Source organism: Mirounga angustirostris, unplaced genomic scaffold (genome assembly GCF_029215605.1).
Source record: "Mirounga angustirostris isolate CCGP_5_RB_7025 unplaced genomic scaffold, mMirAng1.0.hap1 SCAF_8, whole genome shotgun sequence".
NCBI lineage: Eukaryota > Metazoa > Chordata > Mammalia > Carnivora > Phocidae > Mirounga > Mirounga angustirostris.
In genome coordinates, this window is record NW_026991716.1 from 32,249,686 (window position 1) to 32,273,660 (window position 23,975).

General features: G+C 50.8%; 1 protein-coding gene across 1 annotated transcript; it reads left to right on the forward strand.

Annotated features, from left to right (window-relative positions):
- The first annotated feature begins 3,741 nt into the window (after positions 1-3,741).
- On the forward strand, positions 3,742-22,244 carry ARMC12 (armadillo repeat containing 12). Its single transcript, XM_064597523.1, has 9 exons — positions 3,742-5,057; positions 6,324-6,545; positions 6,683-7,262; positions 9,935-12,615; positions 13,232-13,377; positions 13,594-13,728; positions 19,862-20,035; positions 20,177-20,248; positions 21,876-22,244. The coding sequence occupies exons 4-9, from the start codon at positions 12,372-12,374 to the stop codon at positions 22,206-22,208; spliced, it is 1,104 nt and encodes a 367-aa protein (XP_064453593.1). The 5' UTR covers positions 3,742-5,057; positions 6,324-6,545; positions 6,683-7,262; positions 9,935-12,371; the 3' UTR covers positions 22,209-22,244.
- The last annotated feature ends 1,731 nt before the right edge of the window (positions 22,245-23,975 follow it).

Here is a 23,975-nt window from a genome sequence, read left to right on the forward strand (position 1 = left end):
ATGACCGTGCTTTAAAAACAGCATTATTTTCCAGTGTCTGACTCTCTCACAGGCCTCACTAAGCCAAAGGGCAGTAAATGTGGGTTAATGAGGGCTCGAGAGAGGGCTCTGGGCCTGGCCCAGGCCCAGCCCTGGAGCTCCCAGGCTGCAGGGAGCCATGAGGCTGCTTGGGCTTCCGGCTGCTCCAGGATAAAGGTCAGCTCTTTTGCTGGAACATGAGGTTCTGCACCATCTGGGCCTGCCTGTCTCTGGCCTCATCTCCCTGGGTTCCCCAGCCTGTGCTCCATGACCAAGCCAGACCAAACAACTCAAAAGTGCCCACTGGAGAACACAGGCTGCTTCACGCCAGTGTGTCTTTATAGACACCGTTCATTCTACCTGGAACACCCTGCACCCTGGCTCTGCCTGGCTAGCTCCTCTCAGGCTTGAAGACTAGCCTCCTCAGAAGAGTCCTCCCTGACCCCTCTGGCCAAACCCAGTCCCCAACTTCCCAGGGCACCGTAATGATCTTTTTTTGTGCCACTTCCCAAGAAGCCTGGAGATCTCTTGAGGGCAATGACCAGCTTTGGTGCCCCCCCAGGATGAAGCACAGTGCCTGGTGCACACAGTAGGTGATTAATAGATGCTCCGGCACAGCTTTTAGACTTTGGGTTCCCAGGAATTAATACAATTCCTGGAACACACAGTAGGTACTCATTAAGTACCCACTGAATGCATGAACCTTGGCAATCTGACACTGGCATGAGCTGGAGGCAAGGGGTGAGGTGGGCAGGTGAGGGTAGGAATGGAAGATGCTTCCTTGGAAACAAGTCGGTGTCAGAGGGGACCCTAGGACACTTCCCAGGAGAACGAACACGTAAACAGCAAAAATGAAGCGCAAACACGGATGGAGGCATATAAACAGGGCTCTCAGTGAGAAGGATGAGAGAGGAAGGATGAAAGAGGAAGAACTGGGCTCAGAGGGGACAAAATGTGCCCGTGAGAGCCGCAGAAGACAGGAAGCCAGAGACCGGGACAGGCCGACTCGCTACAGGATGTCTGGTGCCCCTGCTTCAGCCTCCAGGGGTAGATAAGGGTGGTGTAGGCCATGTGGTGCTGTGGTCCCTTCCTAGGGTGGTAGGGCTGGGTGAAAGGACACATGTCACAAGATTTTGGGGACATCTTGAGAAACTCTTCCTCTCTTAGCTCAGAAGAGGCCCTGTGTTATGAAACGCAGCACCCAAGATATCACAGTCACAAATCTAGCTTCTTGCTCTTGCGTGAGCAGCTGAGCTGCTCTTGCCTCAGTTTGCCCATCAGGAAAGCGAGTACTATTCTCCTTACTTTAGAAGAACGTTAAGATCACACTGAGTTAGGATATGTCAGTGAAACGTACACTGCCTGACACAAATCCCAGGGATTGACATAATGGTGGGGATTTCTCCCAAAGTCCTGCTGTGCAAGGGTCCTAAGAGAGGACCCTATGCTCACATGGTTCCATGTCACTGAGTGCCACAGATAGACCCGAGTTCAGAGACTCAGCCTCTGGTTTTTGTATTCGATGCCAGATCAATACAACAAGGCAAAGTTTATTCCCAGGTGAGGGGGTGAGTGGCAGCCTGAGAGACAACTGAGGATGCCCTCAGCCAGCAAACCTGACCATCCAGCTCCACCACTGAGTATCCTCCGGGGCCTCTACACTTCAGCCTGTCAAATGGGCTGAAAACAGTTTTCTGGCTGTCATATTATATACCTCAAGGCATGCATGGACTCCGAGGAGGCAAACTTCCTGGAATCATTTGAGGAGGAAGGGAATAAGACTCTGAGAAATGGAGGATTTACAATTTAGGTACAGGATCTAAGCAGTCTGGCAGAACATTGAGAAATGCTGGCATTGATGGTAGAGTTAAATGTGAGTCCCAGCTCTGTCACTTCTCTGAGGCTCAGTTTCCTTCAGTGTCAAAGGGGGCTAACAATAGCACCCACCCCCCTGAGTGGTTGCGAAGAATAAATGAGCTTGTGTGCATACAGCCTGAAGCCCAACACTTGGTCCCTGGTAGCAATCGATATTCGCTATTATTGTGAATAATAATATCACCACCTCCTGGGGGAGGAAGCCCTGATCAATCTCTGAACGTTGTTGAAGCTGCTCTGAGGAAGTTAAACTGGTCATGACTCAGAAAATCATTAAGTCACCAAGTGTCAAATTCCATTTTGCAGCTTCTATTAGGAATGTGTGATTCCTGGGGGGGGGGGGGGGTTCCGATCCCCCACCCGCCCCACCTCTGCTGTGTTCTCTGTGACTGATGGGGGAGGATCACGGATTAACAGGTCTGCCAAGCTTTTGGGGAGGCAACATAAATAGAGCCTTCAGCTCACTTGTCCAGCCCAACTCAGGAATATTTTTGAAGTGTTTGGGGCAACAAGAGTGGCAAGGAGTAGAGGATCGACCTCAAGGGCCCAGAGAACCATCAGACCCAAATTGGAGGGTCCATGACCTTGGAGGCTGTTGCAGGGCTGGGTGATGGGAGAGAGAAAGGGGACTGGGGGTTTTACCCTTTTGGAGTCCCAACTTTTCTCCCCCAGGGTGTTCTCTACACCCCACTTGACTCAAGGTGGGGTGCAGGGCCCAGGTGGGAGGTGGGCAGATGAGGGCAGGAGTGACTGACTGACAGCGGGATGCCAAAGCTGAAGAAGGAAGTATAAATATAAAGCGGCCAGTGTAGGACTGGACAGAGGCCATATGAAACACACGCTACATTCCGGCCCCAGCGTAACAAACTGTACCAGGCTTTTGGAGAGCTGGGAGCACTGTGGAGGGGAGGGAAGGGAGCAGACGTTCCTTCGAGGTTGGCCCTGCCTCCTCCTCCCCCACTTCTCCCACAAGCTCGGGCACCACAGGGAAAGTCCCGATGTTCCTTTTGCAACCACAGGAAACCTACTATCCCTGCTCACACTCTGTACCCAGTGTTCCTCTCAGCAGCTCCAGACTGGGAGGGAGCTGTGCGTGGGGGAGGGAGAGAGGGCTGGCAGGGGGGTGGGGAATGTAGGCAGCCACAGCAGCCCAGGTAACATGAGGGAGGTGGCAAGCATCCCTTGGGACACTAACTCACAGAGTCCCAGTCTGTAAGCCCTGCAAGGAAGGGCCAGATGGGCAGTGAGGTGTAGGGAAGGAAGTGCCTTGCCCAAGATCACACGGCCAGTTGTTCACCAGGGTGGGACCAGAGTGCATCCAGAGCTGGGCAGCACTGGGCAGCTCTCTTGGGTGTACTGTGCAGGCGTGGCAGGCCAGGGAACAGGCAGTGCCCGGGAACCGAGGGTGGGGAGCCCAGATCCAAGGCTGCCTCTATGCTCTGGTTAGCTCTGGGCAGGTCTGACTTGGGCACCAGCCCCTCCACTCCTTCCAAACCTACCCTCCTCCCCCATCTAAATATTAGAGATAATGCATGGAAAGTGGCTAGCACGGAGGCTGGCTTTTGGTGATGTCAACTAGAATGAGTCACCTCCACGCCTCGTCTCTCCTCCTCCACACACACAGCTCAAGGCCTAGAACCTCCTGGGATCTCTCTCCCATATCACCACCTCCTTCCTGAGTCTCTATAGCTCTTAACGTTTGGTACTCACCACCTGCTGCCTTGGGTTATTATTTAACCTCACCTCACGAGCTGTGTGTTTGTCTCTTCAACTGGTCTGCAATCTGCCCAAGGGCAGGAAATCATTTCAATACACCCAACATTTACTGAACATCAACTCCAGTGCCAAGCCTGGCCTGTGGGGGATGAGCTCAAGTGATGGGGGGGAGGCCTCAAAGAGGCAGACTTTGTTTCTGCCTCAAGGACTTTTTAATCTGGTTAGAAGAACAGGATTAGTAAACAGATCACTAGAATATGAGACAGGCAACACGCTGTGCCCTGAGAAAGGTACAGACTGAATGTGCTGGGCATTGGGAGGGGAGAGGAATCAGATTTGGCTGGCGCTGTTTCAAGCAGGCTTTAGCAGTTGGAGCTTAAGAGATGGGTAGACTCGGAGGATGGGCGCTGGTGGCAGGAGAAATGGCACAGCACACTGTGGAGGTTGGAAGGTGGGAGATAAAGGGCTCTCAGAACTGTGTCTTCAACTTTCTAATGACGTCCTTAGCAGGACCCAACAGAGCCTTCCATATGGTAGGTGCTCAGGAGACAAGTCCTTTGTCCCCTCCTCGGTTTGGAGACGGTGGAACCTTCAGGAACTGCACTCAATGACGTCTTTCTCTAGACGGATGGGTAAAGAGAAAACATGGCTCTGAATAAATCCGGGTTTGGGGCTGGAACAAAGGGAGGGGTCACGTTCCAGTTTGGGGTCGTCTCCTCCACCCGGCCGTCCTGAGCTCTTCGTAGTCCTGGCGCCCCGCCAGGGGTTTCCCAAGCTATCCCAGAGGGCTGGGCTTGGTTCGCCAGCCCCTGGGAATCCCTGGAGTCTCCAGGCTGGTGTGAAGAGCGGTCCGGGAAGGGGGTCCGAGGCCCGTGGAGGCTCCTCCGGGGGATCGCTCGCATTGGCCCCCTCCAGCGGGCTTCCGTTGTCACGTGACTGCATCCCAGGTCTTCCAAGTGTGGGGCCGGCGCGTTCGCAGCTATCCTCCGGACTGGACCGAGCGGTATTGGGGCCGGGCGGCAGCCTGGGCGGCTCCGTCTCCCTCCGGGAGCTACCAACACCTGCCCCCCCACCCCGCCCCCGCCAGCTGTGGTGTTCGGGCCTCGCACACGCTTGGGCTTCCACAGCGGGGTGCAGGTGGGGGATGGAGAGGTCTGAGGGCTGTAAGGCTGGAGCCCGGGCTGGGCGGCGCCCCCCTCCCCCCGCCGGCCGGGCGCGCGTCTCCGGGGCTCCGCACCGGCCCCCGGCCGCCCCTAGTCCGGCCCCAGCGCGCACTCGCAGGGCTGCGGCGGCGGGGAGGCTGCGCGCCGAGCGCAAGCCGCGAGCACAAACAGGGCGAGGAGGCTGGTGTGAGCGCCTGGGCCCGGTGCCAGCGCGCCGGGGCTGGAACACAATGTCCCGAGCGGGCGGGCGAGCGGGGAGCGAGAACAGCCTGACTCAGCAGCTGGGTAAGTGGGTGTGCTCGCTCACCAGATCAACCGCTCTTGCAGCCTGCGGTCAGCGACGACCCAACTCTCGGAGGCTCCCTCGAGCGGGGTGGGGGGGGTGGGGCGGGGACGGGGGACGGGAGGGGGGAAGGCGGGCGCACGACCGGCTCCCCTGTTCCCGCCCCTGCCTGCCGCGCGGGACCTCCACGTGGCCCGTTTGCGCATCCCTCTGCCTTCTCGCTCCTGCATTTCCAGCGTCTCACGGCCCCCAGCCCGAGCGGAGCAGGCCCGGCCCACCCGGGAGGGGCGCTGTCCTCCAGCCACTGGGCAGGTGTGGCCCGGCCTGCAGCTTCTGTGTACAAGTCCCGTTTCCCCCAAAGCCCACCACTCTGGGAGGCCTCTGGAGGTCTTGGTGTGGGGGATGTAACTCATCGCCACAGATGGGGGTAGAAATTTGTTCTAGGGTGGTGGGGAGCACAGGAAGAGGATGCTGAGAGAAATGGGATATAGGGCAAGAAGATCTCCCCCACCTCTGTCCTTGGCTAACCCAGAGTTTAGAGTCTCTTCCTGTCCCCTCCCCTCCCCTCCCCTCAAAACCACTAGGCCCCTGAAGATTTCCTCAGAGGGAGGGTGAAACAGGTGGGGAGGTGCTTTGAAGCCTGAGACCCTGCTTCTCTGCCTTACCCACCCTCCCACCCAAAGCCACAACAAAGACCCATGAATCCTGCCACCCAGCCACAAAATTTCTCCTTCCTCCTCTGTGCCTGCTGTCCTGGTGGGGCCACTTCGAGGCTGACAGCCCAGGGCAGGGAGCTCAGATGGCAGCTCAGAGCAGGACTCTTCCTGGAGGCGGAGACCTGTCCCACACCCTAGCCTCCTGGGGTGTCTGCTAGGTGCCCCAGGGGACACGCTGTGCCTGGAGTGTGCCAAGGGCTGGCAGGGAGGGGCTCCGTCCTCTGCTGAGTTCCAGGAAAGCCCTGGCAGCCAGCGCAGGCCTGGGCTCCAGGGCCGTGGAGGGTGGGGCTGGGGGAGGGACCCCAGGCAGCTGACCTGCCTCACCTGGGCCTCATGCCCCTGGGCCATCTGACGGCATCTCTGGCATCCTCTGAGGAGATGGATGCTGATGCAGGCCTGGGCCATGGACCCCCTTCCCACACAGATAGTCATTTTTCCCATATACGTGCTCACCCAGCCAGTGCTCACCGAATCTCCCAGCCAGGAGGTAACTTAACTGTCATCAACTCCAACCTTCTACCTAATGTGTGAAATCTGTCCATGATATCCCAGGTCAGTCATTGTTCTGAAGCTTTCTGCATACCTACGGTGACAGGGACATTCTCACAAGGCAGCCCACTGCCCTTCTGGACTTCCCTATCTCCAAGTCCAGTCACCCATGGAACACCTGCCCTCACATGACCTGGAAGTGACTGAACTCGTCCTCATGTGGCTCACACCAGCTCTTCCCCATTGCCCACTATGACTCTCCCATCCCCCAAACTCACCACGAAGGTGGGTTAATTTTTAACTATTTTCTCTCCTTCACCATCCTATACCTGATCTACCAAATTCCTCCCTTTGTTGTTTTTATTACAAGATGTATTTATTGTTCCTTATTTTTCTCATTCGCCTCTTCTCTATCCCCATAGGTTCCACCTTTGGCTCAAATTCCCACAGCCTCTGCCACACCTTTCTGACCTACGTTTTTCCTTTCTCCTGCCTAGCCTACTGGACTAATGTTTCTCAAACGCTGTTTATTGTGTATGCTTTCAGCTTCAAGTTCCTCAACCAAGCACACTGGGTACACCAGCTGCTCAGCTGTGTGTTCCACATGAAGGGACCCGGACTCATTCATGGTGTGCCCAAATCACAGAGGCCAGCTCTGGGCCTGGTACCTAGCAGAAGGGCAGCAGATGTTAGTCAAGTGACCAACCCACTTGGTTGTGCTTTCTCATCTTTCTCTCCTGACTCGGTCTCCCCATTCCCATTGAACCTGTTGGTTCCTGGTACTTGCTCAGGCCCTTTGGTTTTGAAAAGTCACAATTTTTTATCTACCAAATCTTCAGAGAGGGGTGGGGAAGGGAGAAGCTGACAGCCAAGTCAACGTCAAGGAGTCTGTGCCAAATGCCAACTGCAGAGACTTTGAGTGCAGAGTGGAATGAGTGCAGCTGCCCTGCTGGAAGCTTCCCTAAGAAACGAAACCCACAGAGGAGGGGGGAAGGCCGAAAGGTGAGTGGCCCAACCAGTGACTTCGGGTTTACAGAGGGATCTTTTCACAACTGGAGAGTCCAGCCTGCATAGCTCTGGTCCCTGGTCTGATGCCCTTAGATTGTTCTTTCTTGGCACTGCATTGTGCGTGCGCGCACATGCGCGTGCACACACACACAGTCCCCGTGATCCTGGCCCCAGCACTTCAAAATCTACCTCCTGCAGGAAGGCTCTGATAATTTCCACGCAATTTTGATCATTTTGTCAGCTTCCCTCTGAGCCTTAGGAGCTGCCTTCAATCTCTTCTCTATTCTGTTGCTTACTTATGTCCTGTAGTATTTTCAACCCCATAGATTATAAGCTCCTTCACGGCAGTGATAGAATCTCTCATTTGCTTATTTAATATAATCTATCTATTTTGAGAAGGAAGCATGAGGTAGGACACTCCAACTTTGGAGGCCATGTAAACCTGAATCTGGATTCCAATACTTGGCTGTTTGGCCTTGGGCAAGTCTCTCAACCTCTCTGAGCCAGTTTCTTCATCTATAAAAGTCGCTAGTGATACTTACTTTGCAGAACGAGGTGCAAAGACTACACAGAGACTACAAAGGGGCAAGAAAGTGCCTGTTGCATAGTGATCAGACAATGGCTTATCTTCCTTCCCTGTATGGTTGGAGCCTTTCCTGTATTGGGGGACAAAGTTCCTTAACTAGTCCCCCCCCCCATACTGGAACACTTCTAAGCGTGAAAAAGGATACTAGTAATCATTACACCGGTTCCACAGACGTGACCCGGAGCGAATGGCCATCCTACTCTAACGCACAATGACGGGTGAGGGCAGGGTTCGGATCCCCAGCCGCCGTAGCCCAGCGCCTAAGCAGGGCGCCAAGCAGAGCTCAAGCTCAATGAGCGTTTGTTGAATGAGCAGTACCGGTCCTCCCCTCAGTTTCTTGCAGCAGCAGCGAGTGGAGAAACAGATTGAAAAGCCCGCCCCCGCCGCCTCCCCACCCCCACCCGGGTCCCAAAGCCTCGGGTAGCCTCCTTTCTCTAAGGTCTTCTCCAGCCCGCTTCCCCGCCCTCGGTTGCCTTGGAAACAGTGACGTGTGCGTGAGGGGCGTGACCTCTCTCCATCCTCTCCCGGAGTCCCTGGCCCCTTCCTACCCTGACCTGGGGAGAGGATGAGATTGGGGTCCTCGACCCTACCGTCCGCCTCCGGGCCTGGAGCTAACCACGCCCACATGGCCGCCCCCCTCCCGCAGGCGCGTGGCTCGCTCGAGGGCGGCCAGCCCACCCGGCGCCGCTGAACTGGCGGGGGTCCGGAGAATGCGGGCTTCAGCCTTTGGGATTTCCTTCCACCACTTCACCCCCGCCGGGCCAATGGATCCCGAGAACGCGGGCCGGCGCTGAGCCCAGGCCCGCCCCTTCCCGGGCAGCCCTAGGGCACGCTCCGCGTCTTGGGGGGTAGGCGGGAAGGGTGGGAGCCCAGGGGACGCCGGGGAGCCGCGGAGTGCGGCAGGGGAGGGGTTAAACAAGGTGCCGGCGCCGGGCGCGGCGGGAGTGGGGGAAGGGAGCGAAGGGAAAGTGAGAGCGGGGGCGGGGGGGGGGGACGGAGACGGGAGCGAAAGAACATCCTGTGCCCGCCGCCGGATGCGCGCCTGGGGAGGAGGTAGTCCGGGGAGGGGGGGCAAGAGTGGGGGAGGCCCGGGGCGGGGAAAGGCGCGGCCTCCGCCCCCCCACCCGGCCCTCCTCTTCTGGGGGCGCCGCTCCCAGTGCTTCCGTCGCGTTTCTCCCCGTCCCCACGCCTTCGCTGGAGTAACGAGCTGCCAAGAGGCCCCCGAATCTGATTCCTAGGCCGGGGTAAGCGCCAGCTGGGGAGGGGACGGTCTCGGAGAGTGTGGGGTCCATGTCAGGGCACGGGCGGCACCCCCAGCCTTTCGCCTCTCTACTTTCTGGCTTTTTACCGGGGGTGGAGGGGGAGCTCGCAGGTATGGATTGCCCCCCCACACCCCCGTTCACCGAGAGTCACAACAGACGTTCTTTCCTTAGTCTGACAGCCGCACTTCCTGTAGGTGTCAATAGACCCGTATTCCGGAGGAGGAAACTGAGGCTCAGATTATGGAATTTGCCCAAACCCAAGCTCACAGGGACTCCAGTGAGCTTTTCACTATAGAGTACGCTAATTTCCCCTTGGCTTCTCCTGTGCATGCAAGCGCCGCCCCTCTCCAGAATCACCCACCATAATGGTCTAGCACTGTGTCTTGCACGGTAGGCCCCCAGTAGCATATTAGGCTTTTCTAATTAACTAGGCTGAAACACTCATTACCAGAGCTGGGAGTCTGAGGTTTCATTGGTGGGGAACGGGCTGGTAAGTATTTGGGGGGGAGGGCTTCAAAGAGGGCTCCAGAGTTGCTCGAGGCAATTAAGTGGATTAGGGTTGTGGAGAGGGATTAGTCTGAAGAAGAGCAGAGTGGGAGGGGTAGACCAGAAGAATAATGTGTCTTTCGGATGTCACTGAGGCCCACCATCTGTGTACTCACTGTTTTCCCACACCCAACATTTTTGTCTAGGTGAAACCTGCTTGTAATAATTATTACAGTTGACATTTAATGGGCTCCGCATACTGGGTACTGTTTCAAGTACTTAATCTTCACAAACAACCCCATGAGGCAGACATTATTATTCCCATTTTACAGGTGTGGAAAGTCAAGTGCAAAGAGAGCACAAAGCTAAGTGGCTGAACTGGTTTTGAACCCCGGCAGTCTGGCGAGAGCCCACACTCTCCTTCACTAAAGTAAACCATGATGGGAATATCAGCTTTGAATGTAGAAAGCCAGTGCACTTGACAGAGGGGTGTGCGCTCGGACAACCCAGGTCTTTTTGCCTTGGTGAGAACAGGTAAGAAACTTGGAGGCTGACTGTGTGTATATGGAATCTCAGACTTCTCTCTAGTCAGTGATTCCAGATCTTTGGATTTGACAGACGAAACAAAGCAAGAAAACAAAAGCCACGTGCCTACAAAGTTGCAGCTTTAATTTATGCACCCTAAGAACACTCAGAACACAACTATCGTCTATTAGCACCATCATTTCATAAAAGCAAGTGCATTTGAATTCTCAAAATAAGAAACTGACCCCCGCCAGTTCATCTAAATCAAAAGCAGTCATTCCCGAGAAGGGACAGTCATTGACTTCACACCAACAAATGGACTTCCCTCTGTGTTTTTTACATTGTGCTGTGGACTAATGAAATATCACTCTGGGGATGGCCTCGGCCTCTTCATCCCTCTGCATCATTTGAGAGCAGAACCAAAAGAAGTGGGCTTTAGGTGTAGCAGGAAGGAGTTAGGTTAAAGCCAAGAAGGAACACTCATTTGGAAGCTTTTAAAGAACAGGTGAGCACTGCATTTGCTTAGGAAAAGAGGGTTGCAGAATCAAGTCCATGGACTGGAGAGGTCAGCAGCTATGGGTCCTACCCCAGGGAAGGGCGGGAACCTTGTTCTGAAGGACCTGTCCTCAGATCCACTAGGGTAGCCTTGGAACCTAAAGCGGTCCCATCAGGCAGCCATTTCCTGCCTGGAGTTCATGGGGCATCCATGGGCCTCTGTTACCCCTCCTTGCAGAGTCCATGTAGTCATCCACCTTGGGGCTGGGTTGAGTGCTACAAATGAGCTTGAGGAGGGCCGAGGACAGTGGAGAGGAAAGGAAAAGAACAGCCACCTGGGAGTGTTGCCTACAGCCTGGGGTGTGATGGGTGAAGGCTCTGAGCAGTCAGGCCTGGCTGGCTGCGGCAGCCTTGAGGATGCTATTTCCCTATCTCCCCGCCTCCTTCAAGCCCAGGTGTAGCCCATGACCTAGAACCTTCCAAGAGGAGCTCAAAGCCAGGCAGGTGAAGACCTGTTCTGGTGCAACGATGCTCCATGCTGGCTCTGGGCCTGAGCCTGGCTCAGGGCCTGTCACCTCCCTGTTCTGTACGAGGAGGCGAGGCCACAGGTATGGGGACAAGTGGGGAAGGAGAGAAAGAGAGAAGGGTCTGCTCTCACCTGCCCCATCCTATTGGGGGAGACCAAGTCCTCCAAAGGTGGACTCTCATGTTTCTGGGATGGTGGCATTTTCTGACTGCACAGGAGGCCTTCAGACCTCATCTCATCCTGTAGGGATGGCGTGGGGTGGGGTGCCGAGCACTGGGGTGCGGGGCACTGGACTGTGGTACTCCCAGATTTAGGCCCCCATCATGTAAAGGCATACATCTACCCAAATTGTAATCCTGGAGTTATAGAATGGTAAATGTGGATACCCCCAGGTTGCAAACAGTCACAGATTGTGACCCAGCAAGGGCAGTCGCTCCTCCAGGGTCACACTGGTTAAATGGGCCTGGAGCCCCCGTAACCAGATTTCTCAAGTCCTCAAAGAATGACAGAAGTCATGATTTGAGCACCTACTAAGTGCAAGACTCTACTGGATGTTGGAGATGCAGAGAGAGCTGCCCTCAAGAGCTTCTGGCCAGACAGGTAGATCCTACCCACTACAGGGGAACTACAGTTTCTGGAAGGTGATGGGTTTGCCTGAGGACTGCAAAACTTCATAAAGTGCTCCCCTTGATGGACGGGGGTCCTGCCTGCAGAAACATCCTGAGGCCCAGCAGTGAATCTGTGGTGAAGAAATCAAAAATGGGAGGCCAGAGAGTGAGAGAATGGTATTGCCAATGGGCACATCCCGAACACCCCTCCCAGAAACTTCCAAAGGAACCAGCCCAGAAATCGGGCCTCTGCTGCCCTCTAATGGAGGAAATCAGCCTCTAGAGCTGCCTGCTGGGGCCCAACCAACCCGGCTTCCCTAAGGAAAAGGGGATGCGAGGACCTTCCTGTCCCCCCCTCCAGACTTTTTATTCCCATAGTCTTGAGCTTCATTTCCGACAGCCTGTGAAGCTGAACCTTCTTCTCCCCTTCCCAGCACTCCTGGCTGCCCCGTTTCCTGATCACCACCCTCTATCCCGTTTCCCTAGTTTCCTTTGTTGCCCAGGTTCTGATTCTGGTATCCTGGTTCCTGGCCCTGCCAGAGTTCTGGTTCCAGAAGGCCCTTGCCAGGTGCCTTGGGCCTAGCTCCCACCCGGGCGCAAGGCCACACTGAAGACATGGGTATGAGCATCCCCCAGTACCTGGGGCAAATGGACATCCGAAAAGGTGTAGTGGGCTTGGCCACAGGTGCTGGGTTCATCTACCTGCTCTACAAGGCCATCAGGGCTGGTATCAAATGCCAACCGCCCCTCTACACTGCCTCACCCATCTGCATCGCCCGTGAGTGTACGGGCCCTGGGGAGAGGGCTCTGCCCCAGGAGGCACCTGCTCCCGAGGCCTCCAGTGTGGGAGGGCCCAAAGGTGACTCCTCCAAGTTCCTCTGTCCTTCCTTCCTCTTCTCCATCTGCCTCAACCCACCATAGAGATGCTAGCTCAGAGTCCCCAGGGAGTAGCTGGCACTCGAGTGGATCCTCAGGACTCATTTGGCAGGTCTCCAGATTCTGCCTTCACTCTAGCTCCCAGGATGCCCCTGCTCGGAGGCTTGGCATTAGCAGTTCTCCCTAAGGGAACATTGGGCCACCTGCATGCCCAGAGCCTCCACTAGTCCACACGACAACTTTGTGCAAAGTAGAAAAAGGCACCCTTCTGCAAGATGAGTTATTGCCGTCTGTTGGGATATCACTGCCATGTACTGATTATGATGAGATAGGACACATGACTGCCGTAGGCCAGAAAATTGTTATAGTAAATATCCCAAACTAGGACACTTACGATCTGAATGATACCTCATTAGACATAGCACCCTTCCTGCCACACTCACGGCTCAGCTGTACTTGGTGGTCCTGCCTAGAGCAAGAAGGCCCCTTCAGAAAAGGCAAGGCAGCCTTGTCCCCAGGTCCCTCTCCCCAACTTCCCGACCCCATTCTCTGATCACTTCTGAGTCCACAGCCTGAACTGGGCTGGGGTGGCTGTCTAGGCCTGGCAGTCGAGCGAGAGCGGCACGGGCGGGACTCGGGTGAGCTCCGGAGGCTCCTCAACTCTTTGGAGCATAAACAGGATGAGTACGCCAAGAGCATGATCCTGCACAGTATCACGCGCTGTGTGTACTTGCTGGAGGCTGAGGTGAGCGGGAGACAGCCGGAGGTCCCTCCCAGCCAGCCCAATCCCTGGGGGCTACGCCTGATCCTTACCCCCTTGGCTGGCCAGACCCTGTCCTGGGACCTGTTTCTCTGGCTGATGGCGGGAGGGCTGGTGCTGAGGGGTCTTGGTGATACGGGGGGCAGTGGGTCCAGGACACCCGCTTCTCCTGCCTCTTGCGTCTCTCCTGGCCCACTCTAGGCCTCTTCTTGTACTACTGATGACATCAGCTTGGTGGGCTCCATGCTGGATGACAAGGACAACAGTGTCAAAATCCAAGCTCTGAACACACTTAAAGCTTTCTCTGGCATCAGAAAATTCAGGCTTAAAATCCAGGTGAGTGCAGAGGCAAGTGGTGGGGTAGAGCGCACAGGATGTCTGTAGTCCATGGGTTCTTTAATGGGCATAGGATAAATGGTCATGTTCCAGAAGTTGTTTGGGTCTGTGTTTGTAATCCAGAAATAATGCTTTTCCTTGTAATTAAGTGAGACCCTCCTCAAGGGTCACAAATCTTTGAATCTCAGGCTGAAACTGAACTGGGGTGCTAGGAGTATCTCTGAGCCCCAAACAGCAGAAAGCACTGAGGTTCTTTCTGATATCAACTAATTCTACATCACCAATGGGGGTGTCCTACAGTTCAACTCAATTCTGACACTGTCTACCTAGGGTTAGTGCAGGTCCCACAGGTAAAGGACAAAGGACAGCCCCACAAGACACCCCCCCCCTCCACTTCCCATGCCAGTCACAAGTGCCAGTACATTTGGCTATAAATTTGGACTTCCTCCTCTGGTTTGGTAATTCACTAGAATGATTCACAGAACTCAAGAAAACACTTTACTTACATTTACCAGTTTATTATGAAATACACAACTGAGGAGCAGTCAAATGGAAGAGTCATGTAGGGCAAAGTATGGGGGAAGGGTGCAAAGCTTCTGGGCCTTCTCTAGACAAGCCACCCTGTTAGCACCTTGATGTGTTCACCAACCCAGAAGTTTGCTGAGCCCTGTCGTTTAGGGGTATTTATGGAGGTTTCATTATGTAGGCGTGATTGATTAATCATTGGCCATTGGTGAGTGAACTCAATCTCTAACCCCTCCCTTCCTTCTTCAACCCTCTAATCATGGCTTGACCTTTCTGGCCATTAGCGCCCCCATCCGGAAGCTGTCTACCATCCACCAAGAGTCACCTAATCAGCATAAGCTCTGGGGTAACTGAGAGGAGCTTATTATGAATAACAAAGGGCCCTTCTATCAGGCAATTGCAAGGATTTTTAAAAAAAGATTTTATTTTAGAGAGAGACAGCACACAGGGAGGGGCAGTGGGAAGGAGAGGCAGAAAATCTCAAGCGGACTCTTGTGCTGAGCTCCTAAAATCCTGAGATGGGACCTGAGCCGAAACCGAGTTGGATGCCCAAACGACTATGCCACCCAGGCACCCCACAAATGCATGGATTTTAGGAGCTCTGTGCCTAGAACCAGGGACAAGGATCAGATATACCACACCCCGTGCTGTGTTGGTCTGATACTTGGTGGCTGGGCCACTGATGCCTTCATTACCACCATGTAGAGAAAATATAAGCCACGAAATGTTCCCAGGCTTACCCGTTTCCACACCCATCCTTTCCTGCTAATGCTATGGAAAAATGGCTTTCTTCCTGTCTAGGGTCAACGTTAGTCTCAGTCCTGGATCCCATCCCCTTTAATAGCCTCTCTCCTTAATTAGCCTCTTTGTCTGATATGGACTTCCCCCCACTCCTTCCCATTAGTATTCAACATGCTCTAATCCTTCCAATCTTAAAAAAGAACCCCCCTTCCTTCCTTGACTTCCAAATTTCTCTCTAGCAAATGGTCTCTCCTGAATTAAAAGTAAGTAAAATATTGAAAACTTACATTTTATATGTGTACAGTGGAAAGAACTATAAAACAAAATGCATGGCTGAGAGGGGCGCCTGGGTGGCTCAGTTGGTTAAGCGACTGCCTTCGGCTCAGGACATGATCCCGGAGTCCTGGGATCGAGCCCCACATCGGGCTCCCCCTTCTCTGTGGGGAGCCTGCTTCTCTCTCTGCCTCTGCCTGCCACTCCCCCTGCTTGTGCTCATTCTCTCTCTCTCTGTCAAATAAATAAATAAAATCTTTAAAAAAAAATGCATGGCTGAGAAATAGAACGTGATCAACAGGTTGGATGTTCCCGATGCCCCTCCCCAATCCCAAACTCTCCCCCAAACAGAGGCAATTATTTCCTGCATGTTGTGCATCAATTCCTTGATTTTCTGTATAGTTTTGCCATATATTCAGGTATCATATTCCAGCAAGCCAAGGCAGATAATAAATGAATGGGCAAAATGTAATTTGGGATGTTTTTAAGCTCCATATATCTGGAAGTACGCAGTTTGTATTCTGTGGTTTGCCTTTTCCCCCCAACATTGAAAGATTCACCTTTATTGGTGTGGATAGCTCTGTTTCCTTATTTTCCACCGCTGTATAGTATTCTACTTCATGAATATCCTGCAATTTTATTTATCCATTTGCCCATGGGTAGGCCCTGAAATTGTTTCCACATTGTGCCATGAGTGTTCTTGTACACATCTCCGTTGAGGATATAAGAGACTCTCTAGGATCTGTATGCAGGAGTAGAATGGCTGGGTGAAAATGTATGCCCAACTTCTCAAGAAGGATTGTATCAATTTACAAGCTCTACCGGCTCTGCATGAGTGTTCCCGTTGCATTATATTTCCTCCCCCAAGCTTGGTATTTTCACACTTTGATTTTTTGCATCAAGCTTTTTTGGAGAGGGGCACCTGGCTGGCTCAGTCAGTAGAGCATGTGACTCTTGATCTCGGGGTCATGACTTCAAGCCCCATGTTGAGTGTGAAGCCTACTTAAAAATAGAAAGGAAAAAAAAAACTTTTTTTGGGAAAAAAAGGTCTCTAGGTCTCCACTTGCTGGCCACCTCTACTTTATCCCTTAAGTCTCTGAGTTTCCATAAGTCTGTAAATCTCAAACATATCAGAATTGCCCACAGAGCTGGTTAAAAATGAAGATTCCAGGGCCCCACACCTAGAGAGTCTAGTTCAGCAGGGGAGCTATGTTTTTCACAAGCCTCCCAGGAGACTCTGATGCAGCTGGCCTGGGCAATACTTTCCCCAGGGTGTCCTGGGGACCTGATCCCTGTTCTCTCTCTGGGTAAAAGCAGCCACTCACTGGCCTCAGTTTTCATCTAGATGTGCTTTCCTGCATCTCTGTCCATAGCCTGGGAACTCCCCCAACCCCAGGGCCAGTTGCCCCACTTAGATATCCTAGGGGCCCTCTAGCCCAGCATGTCCAAAATGGACCTACCTTGCCCCCATTCTCTAAGTCAGACCACTCTGTCCAAAGGGATCTGATCCCATCAACCCCTTGCTTGGTATTCCTCAGGGCTCTCAGCATAAAGTGCATGATCCTCCACCTCCTTGCCCCAGCCCTAGCCATTCACACTGTATGTTTCATGCTCTCCCACTCCCCGGCCCTTGCACCTGCTGTTCCCTCTGCCTGAAACACCACCCAGACTAACTCTAGAGAAAAATAAAGTAGGACCATAAGGAAGCTGGTATGGGGGTGGTGGTACAGTTTCAAAAGAGAAAATCTTTGGGACTTAGAGCTTGATGAAGAGTTCTTAGAAATAACACCAAAAGCATGATCTGTAAGAGAAAAAATGGATACATTGGACTTCATCAAAACTAAAGACATGCCTCGTGGAGGAACCTCTTAAGAGGATGAAAAGACAAGCTGCAGACAGGGAGAAAACATTTGCAAAGCACATATGTGACAAAGGACTCCTATCTAGGTCATATAAAGAGCTCTCAAGACTCCATATTTTTAAAAATCCAATTAGAAAATGGGCAAAAGACATAGAGATACAGCATTGAAGAAGATCTAAGAGTTGCAGATAAGCCCATGAAAAGATGTTTAACATCAGTAGGGATTAGGGAAATGCAAATTACCACCACAATGAGACAGCACTATACTCCTATTAAGTAGTCCAAACTCAAAATTTGTGACAATACCAAATGCTGGTGAAGATAGAAATGGGCTCTCTCGTATGTTGCTGGTGGGAATATAAAATGGTACAGCACCCACTCCAGAAAATAGTTTGGCCGTTTCTTTAAAAAATGAACTATCAGGGTGCCTGGGTGGCTCAGTCAGTTGAGCATCCAACTCTTGATCTCAGTTCTGGTCTTGATCTTAGGGTCATGAGTTCAGGCCCCTGCATTGGGCTCCATGCTGGGCATGGAGCCTACTTAAAAAAAATAAAAAATGAAAGATACATTTATCATACAACTCAACAGTTGCACTCTGAAGCATTTATCCTAGAGAAATGAAAACATATCTGCACAAAAGCCTGTATGCAATTGTTTGTAGCCATTTCACTTGTACTAGTCAAAAACTGGAAACAACCAAAATGTCTCTCAATAGATAAATGGTTAAACTGTGCTAATCCATACCATGGAACCCTCAGAAATAAAGGGGAATGAACTATTGATACAACAACTTGGATCTCAAGGGCATTCTACTGAGTGAAAAACCAATCTCAGAAGGTCACAAAGTAGGACTCAACATGTAACATTCTCAAAGGGACAAAAATACAGAGATGGAAAACAGATGAGTGGTTACCAATTGTGAGGGCTGGTTTTGGTGGGGGGGGGGGGGGATGTGACTATAATGGAGTCCCGTGAGGGAGATCTCTGTGGTGAGGGGACAACTCTGATGGAATAATCTGTTGATAGCAGTGATGGTTACATGAATCCACATATGTGACAAAATGACAGAGACTGTGCACACACCCTGTACCAATACTAATTTCCTAGTGTTGATACTGTATATAATAACATAAGGTTAACCATTGAGGGAATCTGGGTGAAGCGCCCACAGGATGTCTCTGGGCTATTTTTGCAACTTCCTGAGAACTTATAATTATTCGAAAATAAAAAGTTTCAAAATAAAAAGTGAGTTGCCTGTGACAGTGCTGTGGAGAAGAATGAAATAAAGATAGAGAATAAGGAAGGCTGGGTGGGGAGTGGTTGCCATCTTAAAAAAGGGAGTGGTTGGGAAGACCTTACTGGGAAGGTGACATTAAAGCAAAGTCTTGAAGGAGGTAAGAGAGTGAGCTATGACTATCTGGAGGGAGAGCATTCTAAGTAGAGAAAACAGGCTGTGCAAAAACAAGATAAGTGTGTACTTGGCATGCTCAAAGAATGACTAAGAGACCATTGTGATGTCAACCGTGGGAGCAAAAAAGAGAATAGGAGATAAGGTCAAAGAAATTGTGAGGGGAGAGCGGCAGAGCAGACTGGACCTTGTAAGCCACTGTAAGGACTTTAGCTCTTACCCTGGATGAGCTAGGGACTTGAGCAGAAGAGTGACATGTCTAACATGTCTGCTGTTCTGAAAATGGATGCAGAGGGGAGGATGGAAGCAGGGAGACAGGAGGCTATTGAAGAAGTCCAGGTGAGAACTGATGGTGGCTTGGAACGGGGTGGTAGGAACAGCTTGACTGTTGACAGATTTTGAAGGTAGAGCCAACGGGATTTTCTGAAGGACTAGAAAAGCAGTGTGAGGAGAAACAAAATAGTTAAAGAGGACCACAGATTTTTGACCTGAGTAGTGAGAAGGGAGGTGTGACCAAAAGCAGAGACAGGGAAGGTGGTGAGAGACACAGGTTTGGGGGCTGGGTATGTGTTAACTCTGAGAGGTCTAGCAAGCATTCTGGGAAGGGGCGCCTGGCTGGTTCAGTTAGTGGAGCATGCAACTCTTGATCTCGGAGTTGTGTGTTTGAGCCCCACGTTGAGTATAGAGATTACATAAATATAACATCTTAAAAAAAAGAAAAAAGTGGGCGCCTGGGTGGCTCAGATGGTTAAGCATCTGCCTTCGGCTCAGGTCATGATCTCAGGGTCCTGGGATCGAGTCCCGCATCGGGTTCCCTGCTCAGTGCAGAGCCTGCTTCTCCCTCTCCCTTTGCCACTCCCTCTGCTTGTGCTCTTCTATCTCTCTGTCAAATAAATAAATAAAATCTTTATTAAAAAAAAAAAGCATTATGGGAAGAAGTGGAATTGGCACTGGAATATATGAGTCTGGAGTTTTCCCATAGAGGTCTGGGCTAGGGACAGAAATTTGAAAGGCCTCAGCATCAACAGTGTTTAACACTGAGTCTGGATAATATCACTAAGAGAGTGAGGAAGATAGAGAAGAAAAGGTTGGGCAGAAGAACCAGGAAAGAAGTCTGTGGAAGAGAAGCCAGGTGCAGAAAGGAGGCAGGTGTGGCCAACTAGATCAAGTAATGTTGAGAGTGTAAGTTAAAGGGAGTTGTCTACTGGGTTTGGGCTTGGGCATCATAGGTAGGGGGAGGGAAGAGTGAACTCAGAGGCTGGGATAGTGTTGGGGATCACCACATAAAAGCAGACCCTTATCTCCCTACCCCCTCAAACCCCCAGGAACACACCGTCAAGGTACTGGAACTGATCTCCACCATCTGGGATTCGGAGCTGCATGTTGCCGGCCTCAGACTCCTCAACAGCCTCCCACTGCCTGACTATGTACATCCACAGCTGCGACGGGTGATGCCTGCCTTGATGGAGATCCTGCAGTCAGAATATATCCTGGCACAGGTGCCTAAGGACCATGGCCCAGGCCCTGCCCCTCCTACCAGCCCTGGCACAGCACCTAGAGGGAGGAGCAGAGATTTGTGCCTTCCCTGCTCAGGCCCACATTTACCTGCCTTCTCATACTTTACTCGTTCTTTTATTCAGGTGCAAGCCATACGATTGCTGAGCTACCTAGCACAGAAGAACGACCTTCTGTATGATATTCTCAACTGCCAGGTGAGAAAGGAACTGAAGGAGGATTAATGGATACCAACTCAGATACTGAGGAAGGAAGAATCATGGATTCTCCAGGCAGACTTAGTCCTAACAAGATCGTCTTGTTTCTCTTCCTGCCTTTGTACTAGATATATTGAAAACTATCCCCTCTTCAATTCTCCCAATAGAATGAGAATTAATTTTGTTGAGAGGGGGATTCTCCTTTAAGGGGCTTTCTGAACTCTGAGAGCCACGAATCCAGGTGATAAAACAAAAGTAAATGTAGGTATTTTCATATTAGAGAAAAATTACTTATAACAAAAACCATTATTAGGAATAGACAGGGTCACTACATAATAACAGTTCAGAAGGATAAAGGACCTCTAAACTTCTATGAACCTAATAACATAACCTCAAAATTTATATGGCAAAACTTGATAGAATGACAAGGAAATTTTTTTTCTTTTTTTTCAGTTTTAGTGAGGTATAATGAAGAGATAGAATTGTAAAATATTTAAAATGTACATAGTGGTGATTTGATATATATATATACATTGTGAAAGGATTCTCACCATCTAGTTGATTAACACATCTATCACTTCACGTATTTATCTTTTTGTGTGTGAGAATATTTACGTTTCTACTCTCAGCAAATTTCAATTATCTAATACAGTGTTATTAACTTTAATCACTATGTTTTACATTAGATCTTCAGACTTTATTCATCTTTTTTTTTTTTTTTTAAGAGAGAGAGAGCACAAGTGGCAGGGGGAGGAGTAGAGGGAGAGAGAGAATCTCAAGCAGGCTCCACAGCCAGTGTGGCTCCCAACACAGGACTCGATCTCAGGACACTGAGATCATGACCTGAACCAAAATCAAGAGTCGGACGCTCAACCGACTGAGCCACCCAGGCACCCCCAGACCTTATTCAATTTATAGCTAAAAGTTTATACCCTTGTACCAAAGTCTTCCTATTTCTTCTACACCACCAGCCCCTAGCAACCACTTTCCTACTCTGTTTCCGAGTGTGACTTTTTTTTTTTTTTTTTTTGGATTCCACCAATAAGTGATACCATGCAGGATTTGCCTTTCTCTGTCTGGCTTATCTCACTTATCATAATGTCCTCAAAGTTCATCCATATTGTCACAAATGACAGGATTTCCTTCTTTCTCATGGCTGAATAATTATAAGGAAAAATTGTCACATCCACCATCACAACGGAAGATTTGGGAGATGTATTTTTTCAGCAATTAATAGATAAAAACCTAAAACAAGTAAGGGTATATTTACTGGGAATAATATAAATAAGCCTGAGCCATTAGACACACCTAGAACATTTTACAATTAGTTAAGTGTATATTCCTCTCAAGCACACAAAATATTTCTAAAAATCAGCCACATGCTAAGCTTTAATGTTTGACTCAACCAATTTCCCAGAATCAATATTATGATCCTATCTCTCATGTTTTATGACCACAGTGCAATTATGTTAGAGAATGATAATGAAAGGAAAACTAAAAAATTCCTATACAGTTGAATCTGAAACTTGGGTGTACTGGGGAGTTGCAGCAATAGGAAGATGGAAGAAGAAGAACCTCAGAACATGTCTTGGATTTCTTTGCCATTGTCGCTCTACTCCCCTCACAGGTGCACTCCAACTTCCTGAACCTGTTTCAGTCCACCCAGCCAGGGAGTCTGCTGTTCGAGGTACTGGTGTTTGCTGAGCGGCTAAGTGAGGGCCAGAATTCACCCCACTACCGTGCCGTGAAGTGGCATTACAATGAACAATCTCTTCATGAAGCTCTCTTTGGGGATGAGTCCCGACTGGCAGACCGGCTGCTCGCCCTGGTCATCCACCCTGAGGAGGAGGTTCAGATCCAGGCCTGCAGGGTCATAGTCAGCCTGCAGTGCTCCCAGGATGTGGGAGTCCGGCCCTCCTCCTGCCGGCCCAGTCATTCCTACTTTAATAGCGGGGAATAAAATTAAGGAGAGCCCATAAATGACTATGGGAGAAAAGCTTGATGAAGTTTCTGTCTAGGGCCTTCCAGGGGCTGGGTGTAGATTTCATCCAGCATAATCCCTACCCAGAGCATGGTGAAGCATGGGCATATCTCCCAAAACACATCCCCACTTCCCTGTTTTGGGGACAGATTGCCTTCTCCTCTTGCTATTTTTCAAATTTGAATGTGGAACCAATGCTCTCAGGGAGTTTCAGAGAGAAGGCATGTTTGGGGGAACTGAGACCAAAGATAATCAACAGGACATGGTATTGCATTGGATTCCTTAGGATGGGCTAGGCTGTGCCACAGTAACAAACAACCTCCAAATCTTAGTGGTAAAAAATGACAAGGTTATTTCTTTATCATAGCCCCTAGCAGGTCAGCTGGGGGTGGGGGGACAGGTGTCTTTTCCAAATCGTCTTCTCTCAGTGCCCAAGGCTGAGAGTGGCTCTTATTGTGTATCCTCAACTCCTAGAGAAGGAACAGGGAATGTGGCAGTGATCCCTGGCTCTTAAAAGTTACACCAGAAATGATGCTCACTACTTCTGCTCACATTTCACTAGCCAAAGGGGGTAGGGAAGATCAGTCTTACCATGTGTCCAAGGAAGAGCTGAAAGTATTTGGTGACAGCATTAATGACAGAGACTGCAGGCATACTGGAAGAGAGAGCTTTGGAATAAGACTCTCAGGTTCAAATCCCAGCTCTGTCACTAGCTGTGTGACCTTGGGCAAGCCATTAACCCTATTTGGCCCTCAGTGCTCCCTTCACCTGTAAAATGAATATAATAATAGTACATATGTCATGAGGCTGTTGGGAGGATTATATGGGGATTATAGGAATTAATGAATGTAAGGTGCAGTGTTCTGCGTGCAAAGATCAAAGACTGAGAGAGTGAAAGATTAACACTGGAAAGGTCCTTAGAGCACCAAGTCTGATGTTTCTCCAGTCTCTTTGGGTTACAGGCACTGGGGAGTCCCAGAACGCTCTATGAAAGCACCCTGAAATGCCACTGGAACTTAGCTTTAGAAACCAGAGTGACTATGTGAGTAATATAAAACCATAACCATGAAGTCTCCAGAAACAAGAAGACTGTCAAACAAAATATGGTCCCCTATTTTCAGATTTTCCCGGTTTCACCTATTTTCATTGCATTTCCCGCTTGTTCATTCGCTGTGTTATCTGTGAGCCCTTGCTTGAAAACAAGCAGTAGTGGTTGCTACTGGGTTAAGAAAACCTTATGGAGAAAACCCTAAAATTGGAGCTGCTCCATCTGCTACTACTTGATTCAGGAGGAAGAACATGTTGGCCCAGCTATGGAACCCTGTTGTTCTTCAGGGGCAGGATTTAAAAACCACGGTCTAGTCCAAGGCCAACCCTGGCATTTTGCTGAAGGAAAAAACAAACCCAAAGAGGGAAAGTGACTTGCTCAAGGTAACATGATTGGTCTGGGGCTGAAATAGGGTTAGAACCCCCTAGTCTTGGGCTTTTTGCTTTCCTATTCTTTGGCCTGAGGCCCATGGGAGTGGACCATAGATTCTAAGCCAGAATCTGTGGTAGGCGAGAAAGACAGTGCTTCTGGCTTTTAGGAGTCCATTTAGGACTGAACTACTTGAGGATATTTGTCCCCACTGAATTCCTGACCCAGGACTTCATCCCTTGGGTGGGTCGGGGGAGGGTTGTTGATGAGGATAGGCTGAACAGAGAGCCAGCCTCATCACCATCTCCCAAAGTCTGACTTGTCACCCT